The sequence below is a fragment of the Cololabis saira genome, chromosome 19, assembly GCF_033807715.1.
Source record: "Cololabis saira isolate AMF1-May2022 chromosome 19, fColSai1.1, whole genome shotgun sequence".
Classification (NCBI taxonomy): domain Eukaryota; kingdom Metazoa; phylum Chordata; class Actinopteri; order Beloniformes; family Belonidae; genus Cololabis; species Cololabis saira.
Window position 1 is genome coordinate 887,773 of NC_084605.1, and position 16,243 is coordinate 904,015.

Below are 16,243 nucleotides of genomic sequence, written 5' to 3' on the forward strand. Positions count from 1 at the left end.
AGAAAACCTTCTGATTCTCTTCTCTCTCCCAGCCTTTCCTCCTCCCCTGGAGGCCACGCCCCCTCCCTAGGCCACGCCCCTCCCGGGCCTGGTCACGCCCCCTCCAGGGCAGGGTCTCCTCCCATTGGCCGACGGCAGCAGGAGCTGCACAAGCCGAGGCAGAACCGGAGGAGGAATGTTGAGGAATCTGGCTCTGATTCACTCTGGTCCTTTTGCACTAAATCTGGTCCTTTTGCACTAAATCTGGTCCTTTTACACTAAATCTGGTCCTTTTACACTAAATCTGGTCCTTTTTCCACTAAATCTGGTCCTTTTACACTAAATCTGGTCCTTTTACACTAAATCTGGTCCTTTTACACTAAATCTGCTCCTTTTACACTAAATCTGGTCCTTTTACACTAAATCTGGTCCTTTTACACTAAATCTGGTCCTTTTACACTAAATCTGCTCCTTTTACACTAAATCTGGTCCTTTTACACTAAATCTGGTCCTTTTCCACTAAATCTGGTCCTTTTAAACTAAATCTGCTCCTTTTACACTAAATCTGGTCCTTTTACACTAAATCTGGTCCTTTTAAACTAAATCTGGTCCTTTTACACTAAATCTGCTCCTTTTCCACTAAATCTGGTCCTTTTACACTAAATCTGGTCCTTTTCCACTAAATCTGGTCCTTTTTACACTAAATCTGCTCCTTTTACACTAAATCTGGTCCTTTTCCACTAAATCTGGTCCTTTTAAACTAAATCTGGTCCTTTTCCACTAAATCTGGTCCAGTTTGCACTAAATCTGGTCCTTTTCCACTAAATCTGGTCCTTTTAAACTAAATCTGGTCCTTTTCCACTAAATCTGGTCCAGTTTGCACTAAATCTGGTCCTTTTACACTAAATCTGGTCCCTTTTCCACTAAATCTGGTCCTTTTACACTAAATCTGATCCTTTTACACTAAATCTGGTCCTTTTACACTAAATCTGGTCCTTTTACACTAAATCTGATCCTTTTACACTAAATCTGGTCCTTTTACGATAAATCTGGTCCTTTTACGATAAATCTGATCCTTTTACACTAAATCTGGTCCTTTTACGATAAATCTGGTCCTTTTACGATAAATCTGGTCCTTTTACACTAAATCTGGTCATTTTACACTAAATCTGGTCCTTTTAAACAAAATCTGGTCCTTTTACACTAAATCTGGTCCTTTTACACTAAATCTGGTCCTTTTACACTAAAACTGGTCCTTTTTACACTAAATCTGGTCCTTTTACACTAAATCTGGTCCTTTTACACTAAATCTGCTCCTTTTACACTAAATCTGGTCCTTTTACACTAAAACTGGTCCTTTTTACACTAAATCTGGTCCTTTTCCACTAAATCTGGTCCTTTTACACTAAATCTGGTCCTTTTAACTAAATCTGGTCCTTTTACACTAAATCTGGTCCTTTTACACTAAATCTGGTCCTTTTACACTAAATCTGGTCCTTTTTACACTAAATCTGGTCCTTTTCCACTAAAACTGGTCCTTTTATCTAAATCTGGTCCCTTTTCCACTAAATCTGGTCCTTTTACACTAAATCTGTTCCTTTTTACACTAAATCTGGTCCTTTTCCACTAAATCTGGTCCTTTTACACTAAATCTGGTCCTTTTCCACTAAATCTGGTCCTTTTTAGACTAAATCTGGTCCTTTTCCACTAAATCTGGTCCTTTTCCACTAAATCTGGTCCTTTTACACTAAATCTGGTCCATTTTACACTAAATCTGGTCCTTTTCCACTAAATCTGGTCCTTTTACACTAAATCTGGTCCCTTTTCCACTAAATCTGGTCCCTTTTCCACTAAATCTGGTCCTTTTTACACTAAATCTGGTCCTTTTACACTAAATCTGGTCCTTTTACACTAAATCTGGTCCTTTTTCACTAAATCTGGTCCCTTTTCCACTAAATCTGGTCCCTTTTACACTAAATCTGGTCCTTTTTACACTAAATCTGGTCCTTTTACACTAAATCTGGTCCTTTTCCACTAAATCTGGTCCTTTTAAACTAAATCTGGTCCTTTTCCACTAAATCTGGTCCTTTTTCACTAAATCTGGTCCTTTTTACACTAGATCTGGTCCTTTTACACTAAATCTGGTCCTTTTACACTAAATCTGGTCCCTTTACACTAAATCTGGTCCTTTTACACTAAATCTGGTCCTTTTACACTAAATCTGGTCCTTTTACACTAAATCTGGTCCTTTTACACTAAATCTGGTCCCTTTTTCCACTAAATCTGGTCCTTTTTCCACTAAATCTGGTCCTTTTACACTAAATCTGGTCCTTTTACACTAAATCTTGTCCTTTTACACTAAATCTGGTCCTTTTTACACTAAATCTGGTCCTTTTACACTAAATCTTGTCCTTTTACACTAAATCTGGTCCTTTTACACTAAATCTGGTCCTTTTACACTAAATCTGGTCCTTTTTCCACTAAATCTGGTCGTTTTACACTAAATCTGGTCCTTTTACACTAAATCTGGTCCTTTTTACACTAAATCTGGTCCTTTTTACACTAAATCTGGTCCTTTTTACACTAAATCTGGTCCTTTTACACTAAATCTGGTCCTTTTACACTAAATCTTGTCCTTTTACACTAAATCTGGTCCTTTTTACACTAAATCTGGTCCTTTTACACTAAATCTGGTCGTTTTACACTAAATCTGGTCCTTTTACACTAAATCTGGTCCTTTTACACTAAATCTGGTCCTTTTTACACTAAATCTGGTCCTTTTTACACTAAATCTGGTCGTTTTACACTAAATCTGGTCCTTTTCCACTAAATCTGGTCCCTTTTCCACTAAATCTGGTCCTTTTTCCACTAAATCTGGTCGTTTTACACTAAATCTGGTCCTTTTCCACTAAATCTGGTCCCTTTTCCACTAAATCTGGTCCTTTTCCACTAAATCTGGTCGTTTTACACTAAATCTGGTCCTTTTACACTAAATCTGGTCCTTTTACACTAAATCTGGTCCTTTTTACACTAAATCTGGTCCTTTTAAACTAAATCTGGTCCTTTTACACTAAATCTGGTCCTTTTACACTAAATCTTGTCCTTTTACGCTAAATCTGGTCCTTTTTCACTAAATCTGGTCCTTTTTACACTAAATCTGGTCCTTTTACACTAAATCTGGTCCTTTTACACTAAATCTGGTCCCTTTACACTAAATCTGGTCCTTTTACACTAAATCTTGTCCTTTTACACTAAATCTGGTCCTTTTACACTAAATCTGGTCCTTTTACACTAAATCTGGTCCTTTTACACTAAATCTGGTCCTTTTACACTAAATCTGGTCCTTTTTCCACTAAATCTGGTCCTTTTACACTAAATCTGGTCCTTTTACACTAAATCTGGTCCTTTTTACACTAAATCTGGTCCTTTTTACACTAAATCTGGTCCTTTTTACACTAAATCTGGTCCTTTTACACTAAATCTGGTCCTTTTTCCACTAAATCTGGTCCTTTTACACTAAATCTGGTCCTTTTCCACTAAATCTGGTCCTTTTAAACTAAATCTGGTCCTTTTCCACTAAATCTGGTCCTTTTTCACTAAATCTGGTCCTTTTTACACTAGATCTGGTCCTTTTACACTAAATCTGGTCCTTTTACACTAAATCTGGTCCTTTTACACTAAATCTGGTCCTTTTACACTAAATCTGGTCCTTTTTCACTAAAACTGGTCCTTTTACACTAAATCTGGTCCTTTTACACTAAATCTGGTCCTTTTTACACTAAATCTGGTCCTTTTACACTAAATCTGGTCCTTTTACACTAAATCTGGTCCTTTTACACTAAATCTGTTCCTTTTACACTAAATCTGTTCCTTTTACACTAAATCTGGTCCTTTTACACTAAATCTTGTCCTTTTACACTAAATCTGGTCCTTTTACACTAAATCTGGTCCTTTTACACTAAATCTTGTCCTTTTACACTAAATCTGGTCCTTTTACACTAAATCTGGTCCTTTTACACTAAATCTGGTCCTTTTACACTAAATCTGTTCCTTTTACACTAAATCTGGTCCTTTTACACTAAATCTTGTCCTTTTACACTAAATCTGGTCCTTTTACACTAAATCTGGTCCTTTTACACTAAATCTGGTCCTTTTACACTAAATCTGGTCCTTTTACACTAAATCTGGTCCTTTTTCACTAAATCTGGTCCTTTTTACACTAGATCTGGTCCTTTTACACTAAATCTGGTCCTTTTACACTAAATCTGGTCCCTTTACACTAAATCTGGTCCTTTTACACTAAATCTGGTCCTTTTACACTAAATCTGGTCCTTTTACACTAAATCTGGTCCTTTTCCACTAAATCTGGTCCTTTTTCCACTAAATCTGGTCCCTTTTTCCACTAAATCTGGTCCTTTTTCCACTAAATCTGGTCCTTTTTCCACTAAATCTGGTCCTTTTACACTAAATCTGGTCCTTTTTCCACTAAATCTGGTCCTTTTACACTAAATCTTGTCCTTTTACACTAAATCTGGTCCTTTTTACACTAAATCTGGTCCTTTTACACTAAATCTGGTCCCTTTACACTAAATCTGGTCCTTTTACACTAAATCTGGTCCTTTTACACTAAATCTTGTCCTTTTACACTAAATCTGGTCCTTTTACACTAAATCTGGTCCTTTTACACTAAATCTGGTCCTTTTTCCACTAAATCTGGTCGTTTTACACTAAATCTGGTCCTTTTACACTAAATCTGGTCCTTTTCCACTAAATCTGGTCCTTTTCCACTAAATCTGGTCCTTTTACACTAAATCTGGTCCTTTTTACACTAAATCTGGTCCTTTTTACACTAAATCTGGTCCTTTTACACTAAATCTGGTCCTTTTTCCACTAAATCTGGTCGTTTTACACTAAATCTGGTCCTTTTACACTAAATCTGGTCCTTTTTACACTAAATCTGGTCCTTTTTACACTAAATCTGGTCCTTTTTAACTAAATCTGGTCCTTTTACACTAAATCTGGTCCTTTTACACTAAATCTGGACCTTTTTACACTAAATCTGGTCCTTTTACACTAAATCTGGTCCTTTTACACTAAATCTGGTCCTTTTACACTAAATCTGGTCCTTTTTACACTAAATCTGGTCCTTTTTACACTAAATCTGGTCCTTTTTAACTAAATCTGGTCCTTTTACACTAAATCTGGTCCTTTTACACTAAATCTGGTCCTTTTACACTAAATCTTGTCCTTTTACACTAAATCTGGTCCTTTTTACACTAAATCTGGTCCTTTTTACACTAAATCTGGTCCTTTTTAACTAAATCTGGTCCTTTTACACTAAATCTGGTCCTTTTACACTAAATCTGGACCTTTTTACACTAAATCTGGTCCTTTTACACTAAATCTGGTCCTTTTACACTAAATCTGGTCCTTTTACACTAAATCTGGTCCTTTTACACTAAATCTGGTCCTATTTACACTAAATCTGGTCCTTTTACACTAAATCTGGTCCTTTTACACTAAAACTGGTCCTTTTACACTAAATCTGGTCCTTTTTACACTAAATCTGGTCCTTTTTAACTAAATCTGGTCCTTTTACACTAAATCTGGTCCTTTTACACTAAATCTGGTCCTTTTACACTAAATCTTGTCCTTTTACACTAAATCTGGACCTTTTTCCACTAAATCTGGTCCTTTTTACACTAAATCTGGTCCTTTTACACTAAAACTGGTCCTTTTACACTAAATCTGGTCCTTTTACACTAAATCTGGTCCTTTTACACTAAATCTGGTCGTTTTACACTAAATCTGGTCCTTTTCCACTAAATCTGGTCCCTTTTCCACTAAATCTGGTCCTTTTCCACTAAATCTGGTCGTTTTACACTAAATCTGGTCCTTTTACACTAAATCTGGTCCTTTTACACTAAATCTGGTCCTTTTTACACTAAATCTGGTCCTTTTAAACTAAATCTGGTCCTTTTACACTAAATCTGGTCCTTTTACACTAAATCTTGTCCTTTTACGCTAAATCTGGTCCTTTTTCACTAAATCTGGTCCTTTTTACACTAAATCTGGTCCTTTTTCACTAAAACTGGTCCTTTTACACTAAATCTGGTCCTTTTACACTAAATCTGGTCCTTTTACACTAAATCTGGTCCTTTTCCACTAAATCTGGTCCTTTTTACACTAAATCTGGTCCTTTTACACTAAATCTGGTCCTTTTTCACTAAAACTGGTCCTTTTACACTAAATCTGGTCCTTTTACACTAAATCTGGTCCTTTTTACACTAAATCTGGTCCTTTTACACTAAATCTGGTCCTTTTACACTAAATCTGGTCCTTTTACACTAAATCTGGTCCTTTTACACTAAATCTGGTCCTTTTTCCACTAAATCTGGTCCTTTTTACACTAAATCTGGTCCTTTTTCACTAAAACTGGTCCTTTTACACTAAATCTGGTCCTTTTACACTAAATCTGGTCCTTTTTACACTAAATCTGGTCCTTTTACACTAAATCTGGTCCTTTTACACTAAATCTGGTCCTTTTAACACTAAATCTGGTCCTTTTACACTAAATCTGGTCCTTTTACACTAAATCTGGTCCTTTTACACTAAATCTGGTCATTTTACACTAAATCTGGTCCTTTTACACTAAATCTGGTCATTTTACACTAAATCTGGTCCTTTTACACTAAATCTGGTCCTTTTACACTAAATCTGGTCCTTTTACACTAAAACTGGTCCTTTTACACTAAATCTGGTCCTTTTACACTAAATCTGGTACTTTTTACACTAAATCTGGTCCTTTTACACTAAATCTGGTCCTTTTACACTAAAACTGGTCCTTTTACACTAAATCTGGTCCTTTTACACTAAATCTGATCCTTTTGCACTAAATCTGATCCTTTTACACTAAATCTGGTCCTTTTGCACTAAATCTGGTCCTTTTAAACAAAATCTGGTCCTTTTAAACAAAATCTGGTCTTTTTACACTAAATGTATTTATTTATTTAATTTTGGCACAAAAAATTCTCCATAGTCAGGGAATGTGTTATTTAAGACAGAATCGGTAGGAGTAAAACGTCCATCTAAGGGTTTGTTGCCTCATAAACGTGTTATTCCTTCTCTTTCATCAATAAATAATAATTAATAAATGAATATTTTTTTGTTAAATTGAAGTAAATCCCGTTTCAGCTGCAGTGTGGAGGAGAGAGAGATAGAAGCTTCCGGTTTCTATTCTATTTCTACTTTCAAAATAATACTTGATCATAATTATACATTTTCCTTCTTTTTTCCTTTTTTCTCTTTTTTTTCCTTTTTTCTCTTTTTTCTTCTTTTTTAGTTTTCTCTTCTTTTTTCCTTTTTTCTTTTTTCCTTTATTTTTCTTTTTTCCTTTTTTTCATTCTTTTCTCTTTTTTTCAGTTTTTTTTCTCTCTTTTCTCTTTTTTTCTTTTCTCTTTTTTTTTCTTTTTTCCTTTTTTCCCTTTTTTTCTCTTTTTTTCGTTTTTCTTTTTTTCTTTTTTCCCTTTTTTCTTTCTTTTTTTCTTCTTTTTTCTCTTTTTTTCTTCTTTTTTTCTTTTTTCTTTTCTCTTTTTTTTCTCTTTTTTCTCCTTTTTTCTCCTTTTTCCTTTTTTCTTATTTTTTCCTTCTTTTCTTTTTTCCTTTTTTTCTCTTTTTTCCTTTTTTCCCTTTTTTGTCATTTTTGTATTTTTTTCTTCTTTTTTATTTTTTCTCTTCTTTTTTCCTTCTTTTCTTTTTTCTTTTTTCATTTTTTTCTTCTTTTTTCATTTTGTTCTCTTTTTTCATTCATTTTTCATTAATAAATGAATATTTTTTGTTAAACTGAAGTAAATCCCTTTTCAGCTGCAGTGTGGAGGAGAGAGAGATAGAAGCTTCCGGTTTCTATTCTATTTCTACTTTCAAAATAATACTTGATCATAATTATACATTTTCCTTCTTTTTTCCTTTTTTCTCTTTTTTTTCCTTTTTTCTCTTTTTTCTTCTTTTTTAGTTTTCTCTTCTTTTTTCCTTTTTTCTTTTTTCCTTTATTTTTCTTTTTTCCTTTTTTTCATTCTTTTCTCTTTTTTTCAGTTTTTTTTCTCTCTTTTCTCTTTTTTTCTTTTCTCTTTTTTTTCTTTTTTCCTTTTTTCCCTTTTTTTCTCTTTTTTTCGTTTTTCTTTTTTTCTTTTTTCCCTTTTTTCTTTCTTTTTTTCTTCTTTTTTCTCTTTTTTTCTTCTTTTTTTCTTTTTTCTTTTCTCTTTTTTTTTCTCTTTTTTCTCCTTTTTTCTCCTTTTTCCTTTTTTCTTATTTTTTCCTTTTCTTTTTTCCTTTTTTTCTCTTTTTTCCTTTTTTCCCTTTTTTGTCATTTTTGTATTTTTTTCTTCTTTTTTATTTTTTCTCTTCTTTTTTCCTTCTTTTCTTTTTTCTTTTTTCATTTTTTTCTTCTTTTTTCATTTTGTTCTCTTTTTTCATTCATTTTTCATTAATAAATGAATATTTTTTGTTAAACTGAAGTAAATCCCTTTTCAGCTGCAGTGTGGAGGAGAGAGAGATAGAAGCTTCCGGTTTCTATTGTATTTCTACTTTCAAAATAATAACTGATCATAATCATAAACTATGTTTACTCCCTTTAGTCGTTATAATAACTGCGAAACTTTAGTTTTACGTCTGAAACTTCGCTATTTTCTAGATAAATCATAAAATAAAGACGGTAATACACCGGAAGCAGAAGCGGCGTGCCCTTATTGTGAAGTACTTCCGGCGGGTGCAGTAACAGCAGCAGCTTGACGGGAGTCAGATCTCCATCATCTTCCTCCGGAGGAAGGACGAACATCAGCAGGTTAGTGGCTGCTCCGGGGGGCGTTAGCATGTGGCTAGGCCCGGGGGGATCCGGGGGGAGCGGGCAGGGTCGAGGGTTCGATTCCTGCTCTTAATAAACGCTGTTTTTAACCTCGTTAATCATTTTTGATGCGGATGGTTCCCCGTTATCCTCCGGCAGCCAGTGCGCATGCGCAAGGTTGATCCCAGAGGACAGGCCTCGACCAGGGATTAACAGCTGGAATTTAACATCCCATAATAATTATCATAATAATTATAATAATAATAATTATAATGATAAAATACAGTAAAATGGGGGAGGTATTTTAATTATCTTGGACGGTCGTGATGATGAAGCTGCAGCATCATGATGTTGCATCATCATGGCGGACTGAAGGACAGGTGGGGGTGACGTCACTGATGCGAGGCTTCACCTGAGGGGGGGGGGCCGTGACGTCACTGATGGAAAAAAGAAAAAAAGAAAAAAAAAGGAAAAAAAGAAGAAAAAATTAATAAAAAGAGAAAAACAAGGGAAAAATAAGAAAAAAAGGAAAAAAAAGAAGAAAAAAAGGAAAAAAGACAAAAAAAGGAAAAGAAGAAAAAAAGAAATAAAAAGACAAAAAACGGAAAAAAGAAGAAAAAACGGAAAATAGAAGAAAAAAAGGAAGAAAAAAAGAAAATAGAAAGAAAGGAAAAAAAAGTCGAAATGTGGAGAAAAAAGTCAGAATTGTGTGAAAAAAGTCAAAATGTTGAAAACGCACGAAAGAACGCATCATCATGATGCAGCATCATGGCGGACCTGGGGGGGCGGTGACTTCAGTTATAGTATATTTATATATATATATATATATATATATATATATATATATATATATATATATATATATATATATGATGCTGTCATCATGCTGTCATCATCATGACAGCATCATGATGATGCAGCATCATGGCGGACCTGGGGGGGGCGGTGACATCAGTTATAATATATATATATATAGTATATAGTTATAGTACCAGTAGTACCAGTTATAGTAGCAGTTATACACTAACACACTTGATGAGAGAGAACATGAAGAAAAAGGGAAGAAAAAAGGAAAAAAAGAAGAAAACAAGAAAAAAAGAGAAAAACAAGGGAAAAAAAAAGAAAAAACTGAGAAAATAAGAAAACTAGGGAAAAAAGGAAAAAAGATTAAAAAAAGGAAAAAAGATAAGAAAAGGAAAAGAAGAAAAAAAAGAAATAAAAACAGAAAAAACGGAAAAAAGAAGAAAAATGGAAAATAGAAGAAAAAAAGGAAGAAAAAAGAAAGAAAGAGAAAAAGTCAAAATTTTGTAAAAAAAAAAGGCAAAACGTTGAGAAAAAGGTCAAAATGTCGAAAACGCACGAAAGAACGCACGAAAGAACGCACGCACGGACAAACGGATCATGATGATGAAACATCATGATGTTGCATCATCAGGCCTGAAGGACAGGTGGGGGGGGGTGACGTCACTCAGCCGTGGTGACAGCTGGAGGAAAGATGGTTTTTACAATGTGAGGAAAATAAAAACCACGAGGAAACAAAGATGGAGTTGAATTGGTATTTTTTTATCGTCATTTTTATCGTTAATCGGGATAAATGCCAGAAATTATCGTGATACATTTTTTAGTCCATACCGCCCATCCCTCGCTTTTTTTTATTGAAAGTTATATATATATATATATATATATATATATATCTTTCAATAAAAAAAGGCGAGGCGGTAATGTCAGCTGTCCTGACAGCTGGGGGAAGGATGTCAGTAACCATGTTAACCCTGGTAACCTTGGTAACAGCTCCTCAGCCGGCCTCTTAAAGGCGCAGTACACCTGTTTAACCCGTCATGCTGCAGTCCTGGAGCCGTCGCCGTGACGACGGGATGAACCGCCCACTCCTCCTCTAACTTATTATGGGATGTGACGGAACCTTCAGTGCGTTTACGTGGGAAGTTTAATTCTTCTTTCATTCAGAATTAAAATTAAATCCGATTTAAAATGAGTAAAAATGACCATGTAAACACCTAATTCTGAATGAAACTTAATTCCGAAGTAAGTGGCTGGTTTATTCCGAAAGAAAAAAAAAAATAAAAAAAATAAATAAATAAATAAATAAATAAATAAATAAATAAATAAATACAATTAATTAATTAAAAATAAATATTGATACATTTTGACTTTTTTCCTCAACATTTTGACTTTTTTCTCGACATTTTGACTTTTTTCTCGACATTTTGACTTTTTTCTCAACATTTTGACTTTTTTCTCGATATCTCAACTTTTTCTCTAAATTGTACCTCAACATTAATCTCGACAATAGTTTAATTCTGAATTATTTAATTCTGAATAATTAATTCTGTAACCATCCTGTAACCGTGTTCTTTGTGTTTCCAGTGTTTCTAGCGTTAGCTCGGCGGTGGCGGTGTCATCATGGGGGAACTGTTCTAAATCAGTGTGTGTGTGTTTCCAGTGTTTCCAGCGTTAGCACGGCGGCAGCGTCATCATGGGGGAACTGTTCTAAATCAGTGTGTGTGTGTGTGTGTGTGTGTGTGTGTGTGTGTTTCAGCGTCATCATGGGGGAACTGTTCTAAAGTGTGTGTGTGTGTGTGTGTGTTTCCAGTGTTTCCAGCGTTAGCACGGCGGCGGTGGCGTCATCATGGGGGAACTGTTCTAAAGTGTGTGTGTGTGTGTGTGTGTTTCCAGTGTTTCTAGCGTTAGCACGGCGGCGGTGGCGTCATCATGGGGGAACTGTTCTAAAGTGTGTGTGTGTGTGTGTGTGTTTCCAGTGTTTCTAGCGTTAGCACGGCGGCGGCGGTGTCATCATGGGGGAACTGTTCTAAATCAGTGTGTGTGTGTTTCCAGTGTTTCTAGCGTTAGCACGGCGGCGGCGGCGTCATCATGGGGGAACTGTTCCGCTCCGAGGAGATGACTCTGGCCCAGCTGTTCCTCCAATCAGAGGCCGCGTACTGCTGCGTCAGCGAGCTGGGAGAACTGGGAATGGTCCAGTTCAGAGACGTAAGTGGTGGGCGGGGCTGGGGGAGGGGCTAGAGCTGGGGGCGGGGCTAGAGGAGCTGGGAGAACTGGGAATGGTCCAGTTCAGAGACGTGAGTGGTGGGCGGGGCTGGGGGAGGGGCTAGAGCTGGGGGCGGGGCTAGAGCTGGGGGCGGGACTAGAGGAGCTGGGGGCGGGGCTGGGGGAGGGGCTAGAGTTGGGGAGGGGGCGGGGTTAGATGAGGGGGCGGGACTGGGAAATGGCTGGGGGCGGGGCTAGATGAGCTGGGGGCGGGGCTGGGAAAGGGCCGGGGGCGGGGCTCAACATTTCAACTTTTTTTTCCACATTTTGACTTTTTTTCTCGACTTTTTTCTCGACATTTCAACTTTTTTCTTGTTATTTCGACTTTTTTCTCGAAATTTCAACTTTTTTCTTTTACTTCAATTTTACTTCAACATTAATCTTGAAATTTCGAATGTTTTTCTCGAAATTTCAACTTTTTTCTCGAAATTTCAACTTTTTTCTCAACATTTTGACTTTTTTTCTCAACATTTAGACTTTGGGGTAGAGGTTAGAGCTGGTAGAGGTTAGAGCTGGTAGAGGTTAGAGCTGGTAGAGGTTAGAGCTGGTAGAGGTTAGAGCTGGTAGAGGTTAGAGCTGGTAGAGGTTAGAGCTGGTAGAGACTAGAGCTGGTAGAGGTTAGAGCTGGTAGAGGTTAGAGCTGGTAGAGACTAGAGCTGGTAGAGACTAGAGCTGGTAGAGGTTAGAGCTGGTAGAGGTTAGAGCTGGTAGAGGTTAGAGCTGGTAGAGGTTAGAGCTGGTAGAGGTTAGAGCTGGTAGAGACTAGAGCTGGTAGAGGTTAGAGCTGGTAGAGGTTAGAGCTGGTAGAGACTAGAGCTGGTAGAGACTAGAGCTGGTAGAGGTTAGAGCTGGTAGAGGTTAGAGCTGGTAGAGACTAGAGCTGGTAGAGGTTAGAGCTGGTAGAGACTAGAGCTGGTAGAGGTTAGAGCTGGTAGAGGTTAGAGCTGGTAGAGGTTAGAGCTGGTAGAGACTAGAGCTGGTAGAGGTTAGAGCTGGTAGAGGTTAGAGCTGGTAGAGGTTAGAGCTGGTAGAGACTAGAGCTGGTAGAGGTTAGAGCTGGTAGAGACTAGAGCTGGTAGAGGTTAGAGCTGGTAGAGGTTAGAGCTGGTAGAGGTTAGAGCTGGTAGAGGTTAGAGCTGGTAGAGGTTAGAGCTGGTAGAGGTTAGAGCTGGTAGAGGTTAGAGCTGGTAGAGGTTAGAGCTGGTAGAGACTAGAGCTGGTAGAGGTTAGAGCTGGTAGAGGTTAGAGCTGGTAGAGGTTAGAGCTGGTAGAGGTTAGAGCTGGTAGAGGTTAGAGCTGGTAGAGGTTAGAGCTGGTAGAGGTTAGAGCTGGTAGAGACTAGAGCTGGTAGAGGTTAGAGCTGGTAGAGGTTAGAGCTGGTAGAGACTAGAGCTGGTAGAGGTTAGAGCTGGTAGAGGTTAGAGCTGGTAGAGACTAGAGCTGGTAGAGGTTAGAGCTGGTAGAGGTTAGAGCTGGTAGAGACTAGAGCTGGTAGAGACTAGAGCTGGTAGAGACTAGAGCTGGTAGAGGTTAGAGCTGGTAGAGACTAGAGCTGGTAGAGGTTAGAGCTGGTAGAGGTTAGAGCTGGTAGAGGTTAGAGCTGGTAGAGGTTAGAGCTGGTAGAGACTAGAGCTGGTAGAGGTTAGAGCTGGTAGAGGTTAGAGCTGGTAGAGGTTAGAGCTGGTAGAGGTTAGAGCTGGTAGAGGTTAGAGCTGGTAGAGGTTAGAGCTGGTAGAGGTTAGAGCTGGTAGAGACTAGAGCTGGTAGAGGTTAGAGCTGGTAGAGGTTAGAGCTGGTAGAGACTAGAGCTGGTAGAGACTAGAGCTGGTAGAGGTTAGAGCTGGTAGAGGTTAGAGCTGGTAGAGGTTAGAGCTGGTAGAGGTTAGAGCTGGTAGAGACTAGAGCTGGTAGAGGTTAGAGCTGGTAGAGGTTAGAGCTGGTAGAGGTTAGAGCTGGTAGAGGTTAGAGCTGGTAGAGGTTAGAGCTGGTAGAGGTTAGAGCTGGTAGAGACTAGAGCTGGTAGAGGTTAGAGCTGGTAGAGGTTAGAGCTGGTAGAGGTTAGAGCTGGTAGAGGTTAGAGCTGGTAGAGGTTAGAGCTGGTAGAGGTTAGAGCTGGTAGAGACTAGAGCTGGTAGAGGTTAGAGCTGGTAGAGGTTAGAGCTGGTAGAGGTTAGAGCTGGTAGAGGTTAGAGCTGGTAGAGGTTAGAGCTGGTAGAGGTTAGAGCTGGTAGAGACTAGAGCTGGTAGAGGTTAGAGCTGGTAGAGACTAGAGCTGGTAGAGACTAGAGCTGGTAGAGGTTAGAGCTGGTAGAGACTAGAGCTGGTAGAGGTTAGAGCTGGTAGAGGTTAGAGCTGGTAGAGGTTAGAGCTGGTAGAGACTAGAGCTGGTAGAGGTTAGAGCTGGTAGAGACTAGAGCTGGTAGAGGTTAGAGCTGGTAGAGGTTAGAGCTGGTAGAGGTTAGAGCTGGTAGAGGTTAGAGCTGGTAGAGACTAGAGCTGGTAGAGACTAGAGCTGGTAGAGACTAGAGCTGGTAGAGGTTAGAGCTGGTAGAGACTAGAGCTGGTAGAGACTAGAGCTGGTAGAGGTTAGAGCTGGTAGAGGTTAGAGCTGGTAGAGGTTAGAGCTGGTAGAGGTTAGAGCTGGTAGAGGTTAGAGCTGGTAGAGGTTAGAGCTGGTAGAGGTTAGAGCTGGTAGAGGTTAGAGCTGGTAGAGGTTAGAGCTGGTAGAGGTTAGAGCTGGTAGAGACTAGAGCTGGTAGAGACTAGAGCTGGTAGAGACTAGAGCTGGTAGAGACTAGAGCTGGTAGAGGTTAGAGCTGGTAGAGGTTAGAGCTGGTAGAGACTAGAGCTGGTAGAGGTTAGAGCTGGTAGAGGTTAGAGCTGGTAGAGACTAGAGCTGGTAGAGACTAGAGCTGGTAGAGGTTAGAGCTGGTAGAGGTTAGAGCTGGTAGAGGTTAGAGCTGGTAGAGGTTAGAGCTGGTAGAGACTAGAGCTGGTAGAGACTAGAGCTGGTAGAGGTTAGAGCTGGTAGAGACTAGAGCTGGTAGAGACTAGAGCTGGTAGAGGTTAGAGCTGGTAGAGGTTAGAGCTGGTAGAGACTAGAGCTGGTAGAGGTTAGAGCTGGTAGAGGTTAGAGCTGGTAGAGACTAGAGCTGGTAGAGGTTAGAGCTGGTAGAGGTTAGAGCTGGTAGAGACTAGAGCTGGTAGAGGTTAGAGCTGGTAGAGGTTAGAGCTGGTAGAGACTAGAGCTGGTAGAGGTTAGAGCTGGTAGAGGTTAGAGCTGGTAGAGGTTAGAGCTGGTAGAGACTAGAGCTGGTAGAGACTAGAGCTGGTAGAGGTTAGAGCTGGTAGAGGTTAGAGCTGGTAGAGGTTAGAGCTGGTAGAGACTAGAGCTGGTAGAGACTAGAGCTGGTAGAGACTAGAGCTGGTAGAGGTTAGAGCTGGTAGAGGTTAGAGCTGGTAGAGACTAGAGCTGGTAGAGGTTAGAGCTGGTAGAGACTAGAGCTGGTAGAGGTTAGAGCTGGTAGAGACTAGAGCTGGTAGAGACTAGAGCTGGTAGAGGTTAGAGCTGGTAGAGACTAGAGCTGGTAGAGGTTAGAGCTGGTAGAGGTTAGAGCTGGTAGAGGTTAGAGCTGGTAGAGGTTAGAGCTGGTAGAGACTAGAGCTGGTAGAGGTTAGAGCTGGTAGAGACTAGAGCTGGTAGAGGTTAGAGCTGGTAGAGACTAGAGCTGGTAGAGGTTAGAGCTGGTAGAGACTAGAGCTGGTAGAGACTAGAGCTGGTAGAGGTTAGAGCTGGTAGAGACTAGAGCTGGTAGAGGTTAGAGCTGGTAGAGACTAGAGCTGGTAGAGGTTAGAGCTGGTAGAGGTTAGAGCTGGTAGAGGTTAGAGCTGGTAGAGGTTAGAGCTGGTAGAGGTTAGAGCTGGTAGAGGTTAGAGCTGGTAGAGGTTAGAGCTGGTAGAGGTTAGAGCTGGTAGAGGTTAGAGCTGGTAGAGGTTAGAGCTGGTAGAGGTTAGAGCTGGTAGAGGTTAGAGCTGGTAGAGACTAGAGCTGGTAGAGGTTAGAGCTGGTAGAGACTAGAGCTGGTAGAGGTTAGAGCTGGTAGAGGTTAGAGCTGGTAGAGACTAGAGCTGGTAGAGACTAGAGCTGGTAGAGACTAGAGCTGGTAGAGACTAGAGCTGGTAGAGGTTAGAGCTGGTAGAGGTTAGAGCTGGTAGAGGTTAGAGCTGGTAGAGACTAGAGCTGGTAGAGGTTAGAGCTGGTAGAGGTTAGAGCTGGTAGAGACTAGAGCTGGTAGAGGTTAGAGCTGGTAGAGGTTAGAGCTGGTAGAGACTAGAGCTGGTAGAGACTAGAGCTGGTAGAGG

At 39.3% G+C, this 16,243-nt stretch overlaps 1 protein-coding gene across 4 annotated transcripts in view; it reads left to right on the forward strand.

Annotated features, from left to right (window-relative positions):
• Window positions 1-8,748: 8,748 nt before the first annotated feature.
• Window positions 8,749-16,243, forward strand: part of atp6v0a1b (ATPase H+ transporting V0 subunit a1b) — a 47,306-nt gene continuing 39,811 nt past the window's right edge. For 3 of the 4 annotated variants that reach the window (XM_061709294.1, XM_061709295.1, XM_061709298.1), the window contains exons 1-2: window positions 8,749-8,818; window positions 11,672-11,824. In XM_061709294.1, the coding sequence (XP_061565278.1) occupies window positions 11,708-11,824 (117 nt within the window). In that variant the 5' untranslated portion in view covers window positions 8,749-8,818; window positions 11,672-11,707. Of the gene's footprint in view, window positions 8,819-11,671; window positions 11,825-11,883; window positions 11,914-16,243 lie in introns of those variants that run through there. The other variant, XM_061709296.1, reaches the window with a different exon arrangement.